At 41.9% G+C, this 18,314-nt stretch overlaps 1 protein-coding gene across 3 annotated transcripts in view; it reads right to left on the bottom strand.

Moving 5' to 3' along the window:
- Nucleotides 1-18,314, bottom strand: part of RCBTB1 (RCC1 and BTB domain containing protein 1) — a 47,627-nt gene that overhangs the window by 27,437 nt on the left and 1,876 nt on the right. For 2 of the 3 annotated variants that reach the window (XM_039538888.1, XM_039538870.1), the window contains exons 2-3: nucleotides 1,588-1,758; nucleotides 472-622 (exon numbers count right to left, since the gene is read on the bottom strand). In XM_039538888.1, coding sequence (XP_039394822.1) covers nucleotides 472-622; nucleotides 1,588-1,731 — 295 coding nt within the window. In that variant the 5' untranslated portion in view covers nucleotides 1,732-1,758. Of the gene's footprint in view, nucleotides 1-471; nucleotides 623-1,587; nucleotides 1,759-16,012; nucleotides 16,116-18,314 lie in introns of all 3 variants that reach the window. The other variant, XM_039538881.1, reaches the window with a different exon arrangement.

The raw sequence follows: 18,314 nt of genomic DNA, 5'->3' as shown, positions 1-18,314 counted from the left end.
TGTTCAAAAAGTAAAATGCATTCATTCCCTTGCCACTGTTTACTACCCACCCAGTGTTGAGAAATAACCTGCGTTCTTCCCTTTGTAAAAGTTGGTTGAAGGCTACTAAACTAGAACATACTATTTGATTCTGATGGCCACCAGGTTTGGAAAATGTTATCTGATCATTAAATTTTGATAGTAATTCACATAGCTCCTCCATCCCAGAGGGAAGACTAAGCATGTTACCATCATGGTATGCTTTGGGCCAGTTCCTCAGCTAGTGTAAAGTGACTTCAGCGAAGCTATGACCTATGTAAGTTGAGAGATCTGGCCTTTGAACTTTGTTGGCCCAGGATCAGAATTCCCAGAAGAGCAACACAAACCCTGCACATTGGCCAAGTAGCAATCTACCAACATATCTCCACTTCCATTCTTGGTAACCCTGATAGAACATGTAACTGATTATTTCACATACTAAATGTTTTCTACCTTCAGTGCTAAGTATAACATGTGGTCCACTTCCATAACTGAGATTGTTAATCTTCTTTCCACATAAGGCTTCTAATTTCTTTGGTACTATTGTGCTTTGATTATCTCCAGTCCCCAAACAATTACTACAGTTTAGTCCAAACACAAACACCTGGGGGGAAAAAAAAAAGAACAATTTGCATTTTAAACTATTTAGATTCATATTTATGGAGAGAGAGAGACAGACAGAAATATAGATATATAGGGTGAAAACTGGCCCTAGTGAAGTGAATGGGAGTTTTGCCATCAACTTCAATTGGGCAAAGATTTCATCCATGGAACTTTATTGCTGGTTCAAAGGGTTCTACAACTAGTTCTAGATTCAAAATTTAGATTTTTATTTAATACACACCAGAAGGAAGGTTTACAAACCCTAATGGAAATACTTCTACTGAAATCATAGGTCTTTAAAAGCTTACAGAAGTGTTTTTATTGTGTTTTGTACGCTTTAAAGGCAGGCATCCAAATATCTCCTCCTTTTGGGTGCCGAGGCTTATTTAGGGCAATGCACTACTTCTTCTCTTTCCATAAAAAAAGCTGGGACAATTCTATTTTGATTCAGAAAAAAGTTACTTAAATTTAAAAGGATCTCTCTAAATGGGGCATATCCTGGACTGGAGATTCATTTTTATTACAGCTGCTATCCTTTATATCACTATCGGGTATAAGAAGTTCAACATTTGTCATAATAATTGTCTGGTTATATTTATGTGCTAGTGTAAGATCCAAGAAGTTAAACTGACCAGTCTAGTTCAGCTGTTCAAGTGAAATGAAATGTAAAGAGACTCAGTTTATGTAGCAAATTTTTATTTTTTCATCTTTACTAATCTATGACATTAATAGTAATGAAAATAAGTTTTGTTAAGAGTGTTTTATTGTGAATCCTTTTACTCTCTTCCCAGTTATGTCCCAATGCAAGATTTCAAATATTTGCAATTCATTTCCACCACATTCATTCACAGACTGGGACACAGTTACATGCAGTGTCTTTTGTAGGCTTCTTATTTACAGGCATTCAAAAGGGTTAGAATTACATCCCAAAACAGATCAGGTATTTTCATTTCCTTATACACTTACCTCATCATTATGGGTTATGTATATAGCTTCATTGGCCGATGTGCCAAATACACATGCTTTCCGAATAGATGCTATTTCTTGAGGTGAAAGCAAGGTAAATATTGGCCACTTTCCTACATCCACCATGACTATGTTGGGTTTCATATAATTCCTATAAGTAAGTTGACATTTCTGCAGTAATAATAAGAGAAAAAAACACTGTTAAAAAGGCTTATTTTTTGTTTTCAACAAAAGGCACAAGATATTCTTTAGAAAGGAAAAAAACACATAAAACTTAATTACAGGGACATTAGTTTCTCTGATGAATGAATATTCTATTCCTATACAAGATGTGTAATCATACAGCATACCAAGGAAGAACAAGAATAGCTAGCCCTAGACAGGATATTACAGAAATGTCATTAAAAACAAGTACCTGCTGGGCTACTTTGAATTAATAACTACTAAAAAAAAACAGATAAAGACACTGTTCTACTTGAAAAAAACACATTTGTTGATAAATATGCAACCTAGCAAATGTTGCCTTTCAGTGGCAGCAGATTTCTGAGCTATATTTTGGATCTTATTTTCTTTTGTATTCCATTCAATTCTCTTGTAAATGTGAAACAGTATTCCAAGCCTATATTCCATTTAAGTAAAGACAAGCAGATCTTAAAGCAGAGGTGGGCAAACTAGGGCCCGTGGGACCGTCCTGCCTGGCCCTTGAGCTCCGGGCCAAGGAGGCTAGCCCCCGGCCCCTCCCCTGCTGTCCCCCCCTCCCCTGCAGCCTCAGCTCGCTTGCCGCCAGCACTCTGGGTGGTGGAGCTGCGAGCTCCTGCCGGGCAGTGCGGTGGTGTAGCTGGCTCCAGCAGGGTGGCGCGGCTGCCAGTCCTGCTGCTCTGAGAGGCATGGAAAAAGGGGCGGGGGATCCCAGGGGGCCATCACGGGACAGGGAACAGTTGGATGGGGCGGAGGTTCGGGGGGGGATCCTAGGGGGACAGTTAGGGGCAAGGGATCCTGGGGGTGGGTATCAGGGGACAAGGAGCAGGGGTTTGGATGGGTCGGGTGTTTGAGGGGGATAGTCAGGGGGTGGGGGCCAGGCTGTTTCGGGAGGCACAACCTTCCCTACCCGGCCCGCCGTACAGTTTCGGAATGCCGATGAAGCCCTCAGGCCAAAAAGTTTGCCCACCCCGTCTTAAAGTAAAATATTGTCTCCTACAACTAGTGTGCAATCCCAGTTCAAATTTTGGACAGTGTGAAATCCCAATATATGTAAGTAGCACATGATGCCAGCTTGTTAGGGTGTTTTGTTAAAGTATTGGGGATGTCCTGGGGGCAGGGCTGATTTAAAACGTTCCTTGTGGACAAAAATAACTATTTTTGAGCATGAGAGAATTACAGCACATAACCATGATATGTTTGCTTCAGACTACTTAATGAAAACTGTTGGCGAACTCAGTGCAGAGCAACTAGTCATTATTGGTCAATCGGGAAACACTTTGGATTGTGTTAGAACATTGGAAGATGAAGATAAAAGTATCATCAAATCTGCCAGAGAAACAATATCACTGTGTATAATTTAGAGGTGATGAGGGTGGCAGAAATTTGTAGTTTGCGCATGGACACTGAATGGATTCAAGGAGGAGATAAAAAGACTCAAAAAACGAGCAAGAATGTAAGATTTTTTTAGGCCTGACACAAAAGAAATGTCATGTTAGCACTGATGCTCCAAAGATATTCTGGTTAGTACTTGTCCACATTTATGTGATAGGCTGGTACTTCATGGGCATGGATCTGTGCTCGCACCAGCACATTCCATAAGATGACAGCACTATGGTATGCACTGGTCATGTATGACCCAGGAACCTCTTAGTGCCAACTATATTTTTTATATATATATATACACACACACAAAATTATGTTAAGGTCTGTATTTAGGAACTGATCACCAGCAAAGATGAAATACAGGTTCTGTCAGAAGAGAACTTGTTATCTAACAGTCTGAACTATACAGTGCTTAATTTACATGTAAACAAAGGGCCTCTTCTCACCAGTCTAAACTGAATGCTAATGAAAGATTGTGAAAAATTCAAAAGACAAAAGTAACAGGAGGAAGCAAGCAGCGGGAGAGCGGGGGAGACAACCCTATTCTGACCCACACACAAAAGGGCTGCTCTAGTAATTCAGGGGACAAAGACGACGACACCCTAGCATCCTTCACTATGGAAGCAAATGGACAACAAGTTTCATGAAGCAAAGAGGGATCTCAACCACACTTGGTTGAAAACACTGGAAAGAACCTTGGATGAGATCAGCTTCGTTAAACAAGATGTTAATCTGTTAGTTATGTTTAGTCTCAAGAAAGCGTTTTATGATTTTGTTTTATATGTAATCATTTGTTTCCAATATTCTTATTCACTTGAATGTCAGTTCTTTAATAATAAACATAGTCTTTTTCACTATAAATACATCTAAGTGTTTAGGAAGGTATAAGTTGGTGTTTACTGTTCCTTTGGGAACTGTAGGCCAGGTAATTTTGAGTGCTCAGTGGATAAGGGGCTGGGCACTCCAGGGAATGCTCAGAAGATTCAGGGATTGATGTATGCCTATAACTACCCTGTACAGAGACAGCAAGGCCTGAAGAGGTCTGGAAGGCAGTGGTTGCACTGCCAGAGGCTGCTGATTTAGAGGAACTGACCAACAGAAGGCAGAGACAACACTTCCTCACACTATGGGCAGATGGTAGGGAGATGCCTCATGACCCTGGGTACAGTCACATAGAAATAATACTGTTAACATAATATCTATTATCTCTAAAAGACTATATTAAAAGATAGTTAAAGTTGCAGAGTCAAGCACTCAGTTAAGAAGTGCAACCTATATCCTGTCCCACTCAGCTCCTATCCAACCCCCTTCAGCTCCTCCCTTTCTCCCTCCCTCACTTTCTGACTCCTGCAACCTCCCACCCTGCAACCCCATTTTCTCCCGCCTCTCCCATTTCTCATCCCTCTGAATTCAAGACAGGCTTCTCCCCATCCCTCACATGCTTCCTGGGCACCAGTAGTAGAAGCAATGAGAACAGGGAAGAGAATCCCCCTACTCCCCATTCCCGATATCATAGTGTTTCAGGACACCAAGAGGTAGGGTGACCAGACAAGTGTGAAAAATCAGGACGGGTGTGTGTGGGGGGGGGTGTAATAGGAGCCTATATGAGAAAAAGACCCAAAAATTGCGACTGTCCCTATAAAATCGGGACATCTGGTCACCATACCCAGAGGAGCAATTGCATGAGAAGTCCTGCTCAGTCCCTGCAGCCCTTAGCAGGAGCATGCTTAGTGCATAAAGAATCTTCAGAAAACTTAGTTTTCAAACTCTTACAAGTCTGAGTTTTTTCAAAAATGTGTAATTTGGCTAAGTTTTGAACATTTTCCACAGAGTAAATGAAGGTTAGTTACTTGTAACCATAGTTCTTGGTGATTGACTCTGCATATTCACACTCTTGGAATGCTCACATACCCTTTTCCCCACTTCCCTAAACATTCTAGCCCATTCTGATGGCACGGCCGTCAAAGGGGCTTGGTGACACAAGCAGCCTCAGTTTCTTCCACCCCTATTACAGAATCCAGTGATAACCTTAACTGGGACACCACAGAAGAGGGGAAGGGGGGCAGGGAGTGGAAATATGTAGAGTCCATCTCGAAGAACTACAGTTACAAGGAACCTACATTTCCTTCAAGAGTCCTCTGAATATTCCCACTCTTGGGATAGTTTGGCAAGGAGTACGTTAAAGGTGGATGTAGGAACACTGAGTCCTAATTAAACAACAACAACTGAAGTATCACTTTGCCAAACTGTGCATCAGATCTGGCTGCCAAATCTAAAAAGGCACACTGTTTAGAGAAAGTGTGACCTGAACTCCATATTTACATATTTCAATAATGGGAACATGCTACAGATGCAGCAACTGCACTGGTAGAATGAACTCTCAGAACTGCAGGAGGAGAGAGTGTGAAGAACTTTTATAACTCTCCTCTATATACACTATCTGACCCACTGACGGGGAATGGGCAGAGACAGCTTGACCCTTGACCAACATATGATACAACGTAGCAGAGGACCTAAAGTCTTTAGTTCTGTTCCCATCAGAAAGCATTCTCTGTGTCTAAAGAATGTAATTTAGATTTGCCCTTACATGACCATGGTTTGGGAAAGAATACTGGTAAATTTATACACGGATTTACATCAAAGTCTTATGTTACCCCAGACACCTTACTGAAGTGAGGTATCTGATGTCTATTTAGAAGCATCTGATCCAAGAGGCTGGACCGACAACATTTCTTGTAACAGAAGAGCCTGAAGTCTTGTCTAGCTATGTGGGCCTGAGGAGGGCCCCAAATAGGCATTCTCCTAGGCATTTCAGCACTGAACATGCACATCGGATGCCATAGACAGCCAGGCATGACAAACACCCTTTAAAACGGTGTTTCTTGATCTTTAAATCTGCCATGGTATTGTGTAAGTAACTTACTTTAAACTGAAAGTTAATCTAAACCTATTTCTAAAGCTAGTACCAGGACTGGCAGTCGTAAGTAGTACATCATAAGTAGCACATTCCTACGGGGAGCACATTCTGAGGGGGGCAGGGGGTCCTGGGAGAAGGTGGTCAGGGGACAAGGAACGGGGGGGGGGGGTTGGATGGGTCATGAGGGGGCAGTCAGGGGTGGGAAGTGGGAGGGGCGGGCTGTTGCCTTCCCTACCCAGGTGTAGTGTACTAAATTTCTCCCCGTAGGAATGTGCTCTTATGGTGTACTGCTTACGACTGCCAGTCCTGGTGCTCCACAAGTAGCACATTCCTACGGGGAGAAGTTTAATATACTACACCAGCGGACAGAACCCCAGACTAGTGGCAGGTCCAGGCCGCCGGCCCCGCTCAGCCAGCTGCCGGACTGCGGTTCCCTTCACCCAGGCCAGCAGCAAGCTGAGCCGGGGCAGCAGCTGGGACCCCAGTCAGCGTGCCAGTAAAAAAAAAAATAAATAAAAAAAAAAAAATCAGTTCGCATGCCACCTTTGGCACACATGCCGCAGGCTGCCAACCCCGTGTTAGAGCATTCAGGGCAGGGGAGGGGTTTGTGAACATTCTAACACTGCACTGTCCAAGCTGCATGTGTCAGAGCATCTCAAGAGTGTACAGGACACTTGAAGAAAAGGCACCTCCCATGACACCACACAATCTCACTGCTAAATTTTATGTCTCTGCTCCAACACAAAGAAGTGCTAGAGCTTCTCAATGAAATGGTTGTAAGCATTTTCCCCCCAACAGTACGGAGAGATACCTTGTTTGTTCAACTCATACTTAGAAATGAATTAACTGCTATAGCTGAAATTTTTAAAAAATTCAATGAACAGTTAAAGTTTGCAAGAGTTATAAGCAACTGAAATCAAGTTCTTATAATGTCAAGTATCAGGCAAACTTAACTATAGCTGGTGCTACAAACTCAGCCTACAATAAAACATGAGATTATGTTTCAAAAATCACACTAAATCAGACTGCGTAGCTGCATTCTGTTAAATGCAGTATTGTTGATAACTGAGAGCTGCACAATTGTGAAACTTTTGTGATGGACTATAATCAACTATCAGAGGGGTAGCCATGTTAGTCTGGATCTGTAAAAGCAGCAGAGAGTCCTGTGGCATCTTACAGACTAACAGACTAACCTTTAGTCCATTTGGTATGATGTCCATCCGTTTGCATTTGGAAAGGAAGATGATATGTCTGTATTTGTGCAAGTTTCTTCATGAGGTTGATGGATTTCCACTCCATACGGCTAAATGCAGTGCTTTGCATGGTGTCAAGTATCAGAGGGGTAGCCGTGTTAGTCTGGATCTGTAAAAGCAGCGAAGAGTCCTTATAGACTGTTAGTCTATAAGGTGCCACAGGACTCTTTGCTGCTTTTATATAATCAACTAGAGCTCTGATCCAGGAAGTCACTGAGTGAGCAGACCCAGTATCTGTATGGTACCTCAATGAAGTCAATGGAAGACTATATGGACAGAAGGTCTGCCTGTGCAGAGTAAACACATCAACTACCGACTACAACTCAGGAAGACTATTCCTAATCAGGAGCCAGAGTGACAGAAATTGATGGTACTCAGAATTAAATTTATGTGGTTGTAAAATGGGGAATACACTTGCCTCTGCCACGTGGAAAATGATGAGTTAAATGTTCAAAAACACTAAACAATGAAGTGCTATATAAGAGCTAAAAATTACTTGCACATGAGATTAACGCTATAAGCCAAGTCAGGAAAATTATTTGGACTGGCTGCTTATGATATTAGCACATGGTCAAGTACCAAAATACAAATCTGAAGAGTTTATTCCGGATATTGCAAAATCTCACACGTGGGTGTTTCTCTTGAAGCCCCACATTCTTGAGCCAAGCTATTACATGAGAATCTCAGCTTTTTAAGATGAAAGTTTCTAGCCCGCACAGTGGTGCAGAAAAGCCTGAAAATGAGACCCAAGACTAAATGCTTGAAAAACAATTAAATAACCCCTTTTTTAATGTCATGATTGGTTGGGGCCAGACATGATATCTGAATGCTCAGAGTCCAACTATACTATTGCGCCTCATTCTGTGTTTACAGTTATCTTAGGCAAACTCTTCTTATCAGAGCTAGTTTACCACAAAACCTCAAAAAATCCCCAAGATTTGGAAAGGAAAGATTACATTAATTTAGATGCAAGAGAAAAGGCCCACATTTAAGAGCCTGCTTTGTCCACAGAAGACCTTTTGTAGGCTCAAAATGGAAGAAAAAATGAAAAGGAGATGCATATAAGTAGTTTAGTAGTTAGGAATGCAAGTGTCATCTACCACCCTGACCAGACAGTTTATAGAACTTTAAAAAACATAAGATCTACTCTGCCACTGAAGGACTGTGTGACCTTGGGGTTGTCACTTCAAATCTGTGAGACTTTGCTTCCCCTTTGTCTACTTCGCTTGAGAGACAGTCCTCACCTCAAAGAATTTATGCTATGTTACTATAGTCTTTAGCACAATGTGGCACCAATCTTAGTTCAGACCGATAGATGTTATTGTAATACAAATAATGAAGACTTTCATAGAAGTGTATGAATATTGGTAGGATTACTCTCCATTAGTCAGCAGTGAAAATATTTCATACATTCCCCCCCCACACACACTGTTAACTTAGATTGTTAAAACTGAGGCAGCTATTGTGGCTTACATTTCTTTTCATTTCTATCTCCAATAAAAAGCACTTGAGCAATATAATTAAAGAGCATTAACTCCAAAAGATTAGAAAGTCTATAATGGGTGAGGAAGCAAAGAATCACCGAACAGAGGAACTCTAGTGAACCAAAGGCCACATTTATACCAGAATTTTACCAACAAGTTCTCCATTGATGATACTATCAGTTCCAGCTCCAGGAGCTAGTTTGGCACTGATGGTAGCTTCTGGCATCCTTACCTTACCTATAGGAAGGGCTGTCATCCATGCAGCTGAACCAGTGGAAATGTTTTGGTGGAATTCTTTAATGCAGACAAGTCCTAAATAAGTAGCCATCCTAGGTAAACTGTGACACTAAGCTGCAGAGCAATGCACATGACAAGTTTCAACACTCAGTTACTGCAAATGGTTTTTGTTATTGTTTTTAATGTAAAACACGCTATGAAACCATGACAACCTTATCCCTAAATATCTGACAAAATATTTAAAGGCTATAAAATCATAAGTATTCATGTACACGTTTTAAAGGGATATCTCCCTTTTACAAAGAAAAAGGTGACTAATAATGCAACCACCACCTAAAATTATAAAAGAGCAAAAAAGTCGTGCTATTTTATTTGTTTACTTTGTGCATTTGACAGTACTTTCAGTATAGTCACTTCCTCCTTTTGTGTTCCTGGATCTTCACACAGTAACAGGAATAAACACATTTAGCAGTTTTCCTACCTTTTTTAAAAAGGCAGAAGTTGGCAGACCTCTCAGCAGCAAATTTAGTACCTGAAACTACTTTTAATTCATCTTTTAAAGTTGACTACAGCAAAGATTTTTTCAAAAATAGTAGCCTAAAGTTGGGCTCCCAAATTCATATTAAGGCACCTACCTCATTTTCAAGAGTGTTGAGCACCCAAGAGGAGGCTGCTACATACTCAGCACTCTTGAAAAATAACCTAGGTGCCCAGATATGGATTTAGGAGCCTAACTTTAGGCCACTATATTTGAAATCTGTGACCTAGATTTCAAGTGTATATAGCAGGGGTGGCCAATGTGAGCGTGAGAAGGAGCCAGAATTTACCATTGTACATTACCAAAAAGACACAGAAATACATTAGCAGCCCCCTACATCAGCTTCTGCCCTCAAGCCCCCCCAGCGCCTCCCACAATCAGCTGTTTCACATGCCCAGGAGGCTCTGTGGGAAACGGGGAGGAGTAAGGGCATGGCAGGCTCGGAGGAAGGGACAGGGGCCTTGGGGGAAGGGATGGAGTGGGGGCAGGGCCAGAGGCAGAGCAGGGGGTTGAGCAGTGAGCACCCCCCAGCAGGTTGGAAAGTTAGCATCTGTAGCTCCAGCCCCGGAGTCAGTGCCTATGCAAGGAGCCACATATTAACCTCTGAAGAGCCACAGGTTGGCCACCCCTGGTATAGAGTCTCTATATAGTTATTACTCATTCCACAAAAGCTTGTTTACAAAGTTTTTTTCAAAATTAACACCAGAAAGACCCACACATTATTGTAATTTATACAGCTAAACAATGAGCCTGCATTTAGACTCTCTTAATCAGTAACAATTATCTATTGGAAGCTAGTTAGTTGCCAAGATCTAAAAACCCTCAGAATGGTTTACCAACGTTGACAAATCTTTAACCTAGACTGCACACACAGCACCATACTTACAATCACACCATTTCTTGTAAACCATCACCTTGACTTTGAACACCATCTACTTTGATTTATACTGAATTCCTCTAGCATTGCAGTCCAACATCCTGTTTATGTGAAGAGAGCAAAGGTCTATTCAGAGGATAATGTCTCTCTTAGACCTCTCCGGCTGGAGAGGATATGCTATTTCTATTTGCTCCCAACTAAAGCAGCAGCTCCTGCTAGATACAAAGTGGCAACAAAACAACTACATATAGGACTTTCACACCAGTGGTTTTCAAACTGCGGGTCATGACGGCTCTGGTGGGTACCGCCAACCGGGCCATTAAAAGTCCTGTCGGCGGTGCTGCCCTGCTAAGGCAGGCTAGTCCCTACCTGTTCCGACACCACGCTGCGCCCCAGAAGCAGCCAGCAGCAGGTCTGGCTCCTAGGTGGAGGGAGGGGTATGGCCTGGGGTTTCACACACTGCCCCCACCCCAGGCACCAGCTCCGCACTCCCACTGGGGCTGGTGGTGTTTGCAGTCAAGAGCCACATGGAGCCGCTTATGCACCTCCACCTAGGAGCTGGACCTATTGCTGGCTGCTTCCGGGGCGCAGCATGGCCTGCAGTGCCAGGACAGGCAGGAAGCCTGCCTTAGCACCCAAACTGCACCACTGACCAGGAGCCACCCAAGTAAACCCCTGCCCCAATCCCCTGCCCCAGCCAAGAGCCCTGACCCCATCCCGCACCCCAACCGCAGCCCCAAACCACCTCCCACACCCTGAACCCCTCATTCCTGGCCCCACCCCGCAGCCCTCACCCCCACACCCCAACCCTCTGCCCAAGCCCTGAGACCCTCCCACTCCCCAAACCCCTCATCCCCAGCTCCGTTGGGTTGTGGGCATCAACAATTTTCTTCAACTGGGTCTTCAGAAAAAAAGTTTGAAAACCACTGTTTTACCCTACAAGTGCTTTAGGACCGATAGACAAAAAGATCAGTTCAGCAACATGCTTTGGGAGAGGAACATGATGAACTCGTTAGCTCAGAGGATTTTGAGTCAGGAATGCTGGGTTCACCGGTGTTATTCAGGAAGTCAGACTAGATCATCATAACAGATCCTTCTGGCCACAATCTATTAGGATTTCCTCCTATATGCACAAATTTGTCAATCATGTATATTCCGTGGACAAGCCATTAGGAAAGCTTTTTTTGGGGGGGGGGGGTAAAAACTTTCTTCAGTAGATGAGTTACTACCTTTAAATGTATTTGAGTTATGAGGCTCACAGCAACAAATATAATTTCAACACAGAACATGTTGCTTTCTGTGAAACGGCGGTCTAGGAAAGTATGCCTAAACTGCAAAAAACAAAAACAAAAAAACTCAAGGCAGCAAGTCTTTAAACCCAGGTCAACTAACTCAAGCTCACACTACCCGACTAAAAACAGCAGTGTAAATGTTTGGGCTGCGGATGGGCTCTGAAACCCAGTGGGGGTGGGGAGGAAATGAGGGTCTTGGAGCTCAGGCTCCAGCCCAAGCCTAAATGTCTACACTGCTATTTTAGGCCCAGTAGCAGGAGCTCCGGTTGGCTGATCTGGACGCAGAGACTTATTTCCACAGGTCTTTTTCTGCAGTGTAAATATACACTTAAAATTCCTAGCAATTCATGGCTGACTTCTGAGTTTACTTGGCATATTTGCAGACTAACTACCCACATGATTCAAGACACAGACTCTTGTGCGCACTCTATTTGGCACACAGAAGTAAAAAGACTGGAGGTGAACACTATAGGAATATAGACAAGCTTGAGCAATACAAGACCTGGAATCTACTCAAAGATGCGAAGTGCTATGGAAAAGAGGTCACAAACAGATTTGTCATGGAATGAAATTAAAGCTAAGTCCACCCATGGCCCTCCTTACCCATATGCAAACCACACAGCTGTGTAGGGCACCAGGAAATTTGGGGCTGTGTGCTGCTCCAGCGGCCAGACCAACCCTTCAGCTGGCTGAGCCGGCCAGGAAAGCTGCCCCCGCCCCTGCTCCGCCTCTTCCCCAAAGCCTCCACCCCAAAACCTCCACCCCTGTTCCGCTCCCACCCCGCCCTGCCCCTGAGCTACGTCCTGGGGGACTGCAACAGGGGTTGGGCATGCCCTGCACTCACCGGGTGGCGAGAAGTGGTGCAACCTGGCCCCAGCCCACTCCGACAGCTCCCAGCTGCCCCACTGGTGAGTGCTGGGGGGCAGTTCCCCCCTGCCCCGAAGTCCCAAGGCTGGGAGGCAGGGGAGCAGAGCGGAGCAGGTTGGGGCCAGATCACTCCACTTCCCACCACCCTGAGTGCAAGGTCAAGCCCACCCTGTAATCACTGGGTGGCAGGAAGTGGAGCCACCCGGCCCCAACCCGCTCTGCCGGCTCATGCTGGGGGAGCAGTTCCCGTCTGTCCCCCAAGCCTGCTCCTTCCTCCCACAGACCTTGGGTGCAGCCCCACCTCGCTACCCCCTGCAGACTAAGCCTTTTTCTAGCTCCTATACTTAATATTTTTACAAGTGACCACTTTATTTACCATCTAATGGTGCTACCACTTATATGATCAAAATATTTTAAAGAACAGCTACTTTTTTTTATTAACTGTATTACTCCTAACATTAACTGTAAATTTGGAAGTCTCATTTTAAAAACCCTTATTTTAGAGTGAAATCTATTAACATCGATATTTCTTTTCTGGCTACTGTAGCAAGTAACTGAAGACACCAGTGTGACTAACATGCACTCTCAGGGGGACTAAAAATTCACTGGCCATTAAGATGTGCTATTAACCATAATTGCCTATTTTACTATATGTTGGGAACAGCATCCTAAGATGGACTCCTTATGTATCCCACTTGAGCATATCAAGCAAGAAAGATACCATACCTTACTCAAGGAGGAGTCCTTAAAAAAACAACAGATTTATTTGGGCATAAGCTTTTGTGGGTAAAAACAAACAAACAAAAGCTGGTTCCCTTTCCTTTCTTGATCTTCAGGTTAATTTTCTATTCCACATCATATAATCTGATTTTACCCACTGATCTCTGACATGGGATCTTGTCAAATACTTAAAAAAAAAATAATCTAGCTCTATTATAGTCATTGTATTTCTCATCCATAGTGGTAGTATTTAACAAGAACTCCAACAGGTTATTCAAATATGACTTCCCTCTACCTGAAGCCATGCTGGCTACTCTAAAGCGGTGATTGTTCAAGGCTTACCAATATACTACTAAAAATAGTTTCAAGAATTTTTTTTTCCTCCCAACACACGTCTTTTGCCTATAATTTTCTAGTTTCTTTCTTGACCATTTGCTGTAATGAAATTGTGTTTACCAATTCACAATCCTCAAATCTCTCTGAAATGTAGTGACCAATTAAAAATTCACAGATGTCCTAGTTAACGACTTCCTGCCTGCTAGATGATACCAAGAGTACAGTACTCTTTATTATGGTGGGTTTCCCACCCCCACTCCACTGCAGTGGTTAGCTATTGCCAGTAGATGGTGCAATTTGCTACAATATTTTGTTATGAATTGGCATTTTTTACATTAATGTCAGGGGCTCTTTTTGTTTTTGATTAAGTCTAAATTAATCAAACTTAGTTTAAAGCTCATTATTTCACAATATCTGACCTACTGCTTTGTCAGCTTTAAGAGCACCCAACTGTTTTAGAATCTGTTAGTTGTACACTACAAGTTCTTCTGTTGTTGAAGGAAAATTAATTCCCGACCTGATCATAGGTCCATCCTTTTCCTCTCTAAAGATAGTAGAAAATGTCCATACAGGGGAATAAAAACTTGCTTTGGAAAGATGTTAGCTTACAGTTACACCTGTTATCAAAGCAATGTCCCACTTAGGTGCTGAATTCTCTGACAGCGGGTGAAGCAAACCTTCCAGGAACGAGACAATTTGCAATATATTATTTTTGTCCCACCCCTCACCATGTTCTAAATATAACCTCAGATTCCTGTGCAAGACTCTCTGGGCAAATCATTTATTATTATTTTTGCAGGAACAGTCCAGAGGAAACTACACAGCTACGAAAGCATAGGAATGATTGTTCATCCTTCAGAATCCATCCATATTATCACAAAATGTGGAACAGGATAACACCACCTTATTTGGTTGTCTTTTCCAGGTCCGCTTTCATCAAAAAGGTAACCCCTAGAGGCCTCAGCCCATTGTGCTAAACACTATACAAACATAACAAAGACAGTCCTTGCCCAGAGGAGCTTATATTCTAAATATAAGAGAAGACAAAACAGGTGAAAACAGACAGGGCAGGATTTGAAGGCATCATGGCAGATGTCAGTTTTAAGGAGGAGCTAAGAAGATTCTGAATTTCATCCGTGGATCAGATTCAGCATCCCTGAAGTGCACATTTTAGAAGTTACTATACCAAAATATTCCTGGAAAAATAGCACATGAACAAGTTAGTATTTTCATTTCTAGGCCCTCTCAAAAGATCAAATTGATGGCAAGCAATGATAATTCAGAGCAATGTCCTCTGGATTCCAAATATCTATTTTCATTCCTGTTATCTGGTCCACTGACAAACAATTTAAAATAAGAGTATACAGGACCTGCAATGCTTTGTGTTCCACTATGGCAGAACTAGCCAGCAGAGGGAGCATAAGTCCGTTAACCCCATTCCCAGCGCTGTGATGACATCTTTGAAATGATCCAATGTACTAGTGCTCAAACAAGGACAAAAACAAAGAGCCATGTTAGTTTCAGCTCCACTGAAACAAAACAAAAAAAAAAGTGTTTACCAAACAAAAGGAGGAGACTGGTGGGGAATAAAGTGAAGCTTTTATACATCGTACTGAAAATAAATTTTAAAAACATCAAAGAAGTTAAATCCAGCATCTTTAACACGGGGGGGGGAGGGAAGGAGGAAGAGATATCCAGGTTTGTACAGAATGAACAAATCTGAACAGATTGAACTTCTCATGAATTCTCCTCATTAGTTTGCTTTTCACAACAACATTTTGCAAGCTGATTGTCACGGATGTGGAGAAGGATCATTTAGGCCAGTGGTCGCCAGACGAAGGACCACTGCGGCGGTGGAGCACCCGCCGAAATGCTGCCGAAATTCGGGAGCGACGCCCCTCAATGACATCACTTGTCGACGGCAAGCAGCGTCATCGAGAGGCGTCTCAGCCAAAATGCCGCTGAAATTCGGCGGCATTTCGGCAGGTGCTCTCCCGGGGGCCAGGACACGGGCGCATTAAGATGGCGCCCACGGGCACCGCGTTGGGGACCACTGATTTAGGCATTTAGGATTCCCTCTCCATCCCCTTACAAAGTCAATAAAAGGAAATATTTACAAAATGCTTTCAACTGATTTTTTTAAATGATTCCTAACATTATTTTATAATTCAGATTAATTAAACTATGCTTCAAAGGACACAATCGATTTAAACACACTTCTGCATGAAAATGGTGTGCTTACTATCATTATAAGTAACACTCAAGAGGACAAACTGAACAAGTTTAGAGAAAAATATTTCTATTCTTAAAACTTATTTACTTTGAGTATTTGCTAGTGTATTGTTGGGTATAGCCACTTCCACTGTTTCCCTCAGCCGCACCCCAATCCTGCAACAGTTGTTCCTACAGGCAAAGCCCTGCATCTGCAGAGAAAAATGTGCAGGATCAGAATTTTAGTCAGTTTCCGCTAGTTGTATAGGTCTTTCATAAACTAACAGGGGAAAGAAACATCTTAAAAAACCAGAACAAACCAAAAACAGGAAAGTCTGATTGTAAAACCATAAGAGTTGGCACGGGGACTCAAGAGCAAGTGCAGTAACTGAAACTTTTAACCAGTTTTTTAAAATAATTAAGTTTCAAGGTAATATTTTTAGGGTTGCACCAACAAAAATGTGAAAATTCAAGATTAAAGAGTGTCAGTGTCACGTTTGGCATTTCTTACTTTTGCAATTTTATAATAGCAACATAAGCGCAAAGAAACAGCAATAAGAACACAAAGATTGCCATTAGACATTAGAATCAGATATTTTTAAAGTGTGCAATTTCTCATATACCACTAATTTATACTCTTTCCAAGTGTACATGTTTGGTCTAAGGCTCTTTTCTTGTGTGTCCCTAACATAGCCTTACAATTGTATTATAGTACTGCCTTTATGGTATGTTTAAATCCCTGCACATTGCTGCTTTAAATTTTAATATCCTCCACTAACCAGTTTGGGTTAGTGGAGGATATTCACTTCTATATTAAGATTCTTTAAAAGTAAGATCCCAAAAACTTTTACAATGATTAAACATTCCTAACTATTTGCCTTGAGTAACTGCCAGAAAGATAGATAAAAATGGGGTCATCATTAGATTCTAGGTTATTATTTATAAACAGTTATAACTGTTTTAACAGTTTTAACTATGTAAAGTACTTAAGTACTACGATGAATGCCAAACATTTTTATAGTATTATTGCTACAATATGCTGATTTTTGTTTATCTGAATTATCACTACTTCTGAAGCAGACCAATTATCCTAAACAGCTCCTAAGACAATATCTGTTCCAAATTGGCTAAACACAGAGGAAGTCATTTTAAACTTATTGTTTGTCCCTTCTATGGATTGTTTTCCCAAGAAGGTCAATGATGGATTTGGTTCTCAAAATATACAGGTGTCTGTTTATGGTTACCTGTAGTTTAGAAGGGTGTAATATCCCCACTTTTATGTTACATTCCTTCAAAAACTTTTGCGTGGCCCCAGACTTCTCCTAGCCTTTGTTGTGTAAATATGAGGGAGAGACAAGGCTCTTTTTATATTTAATTTGTTAGGATCCTTTCATGTGCAATGAAAGCTATAATGATAGAGATGTTGCTACAGGTCATCTCTGCATTCACTTCTATATTAAGATTCTTTAAAAGTAAGATCCCAAAAATTTTTATATAAAAAAAAATCCTGTTCCTTAATTACCCACTTGAGTGGAAGTTTTACAACTCTGTCACGACTGCAAGAGATGGAAGGTGGGGGTCAACAACCACTGCATCAGAGATGTCACTTGAAGACACAGAGTTATTGCAGAAATCTCCGAAGTCCAAATTTCTTAAGAAATTAGCTCTCTATTTCCATGGAGCAGGAAAGAAAGCAAGCCCGCTATTATTAGCAAAGGAAGATGAGTGGAACAAAAATATTTAGCTAGCAGAGGTAGGGAAATGAGTGGTGGGAGAACTATTGTGAAGGAAACTTCCAGCATAAATGAAAAATTCAAGAAGGCTGGAGCATATTACCAATCTGAGTACCAGCACTATAGAAAGCAAACACTTATTTAATTTTAAAAGCATCTGTGCTCATAGGATTAGAATAAGAATCCTATGATGGTGGAATCTCCATCCTTAGAGGTTTTTAAAGCCCAGCTTGACAAAGCCCTGGCTGGGATGATTTAGGTGGTGTTGGTCCTGCTTTGAGCAGGTAGTTGGACTAAATGACTGCCTGAGATCTCTTCCAACCCTAATCTTCTATGATTCTAAGACGCCTGCATACCAGGAACAAGGGAACAACCTCCCAGGACTTTTGTAACCCTACACTCTTATAGGACTCTTTGGGGGGGAAGTTATATGCTTCTATAGTGGCTAATACAGTGCAGAGTCTGTACAGTAAATATAATGGTTTCATTATCTTATACAACAGCAGCACTCTAAATTATGACATTTCATTATCTTTACTACTCAAATTTGGAAATAACATATCACAGCAAAATAACATGGTTGTTAGTGTCAAGTACCTTTCTGTGACTATTTACTGGCTTTACTCTCTTCAGTACTAAATGAAGTACCTTCTCCTTTCAGAAAACATTCCCCTAGTA

Source organism: Mauremys reevesii, linkage group 1 (genome assembly GCF_016161935.1).
Source record: "Mauremys reevesii isolate NIE-2019 linkage group 1, ASM1616193v1, whole genome shotgun sequence".
Classification (NCBI taxonomy): Eukaryota; Metazoa; Chordata; order Testudines; family Geoemydidae; genus Mauremys; species Mauremys reevesii.
Note: the sequence above shows the minus strand (reverse complement) of the source record. Positions and strands in the feature narration are given on the sequence as shown.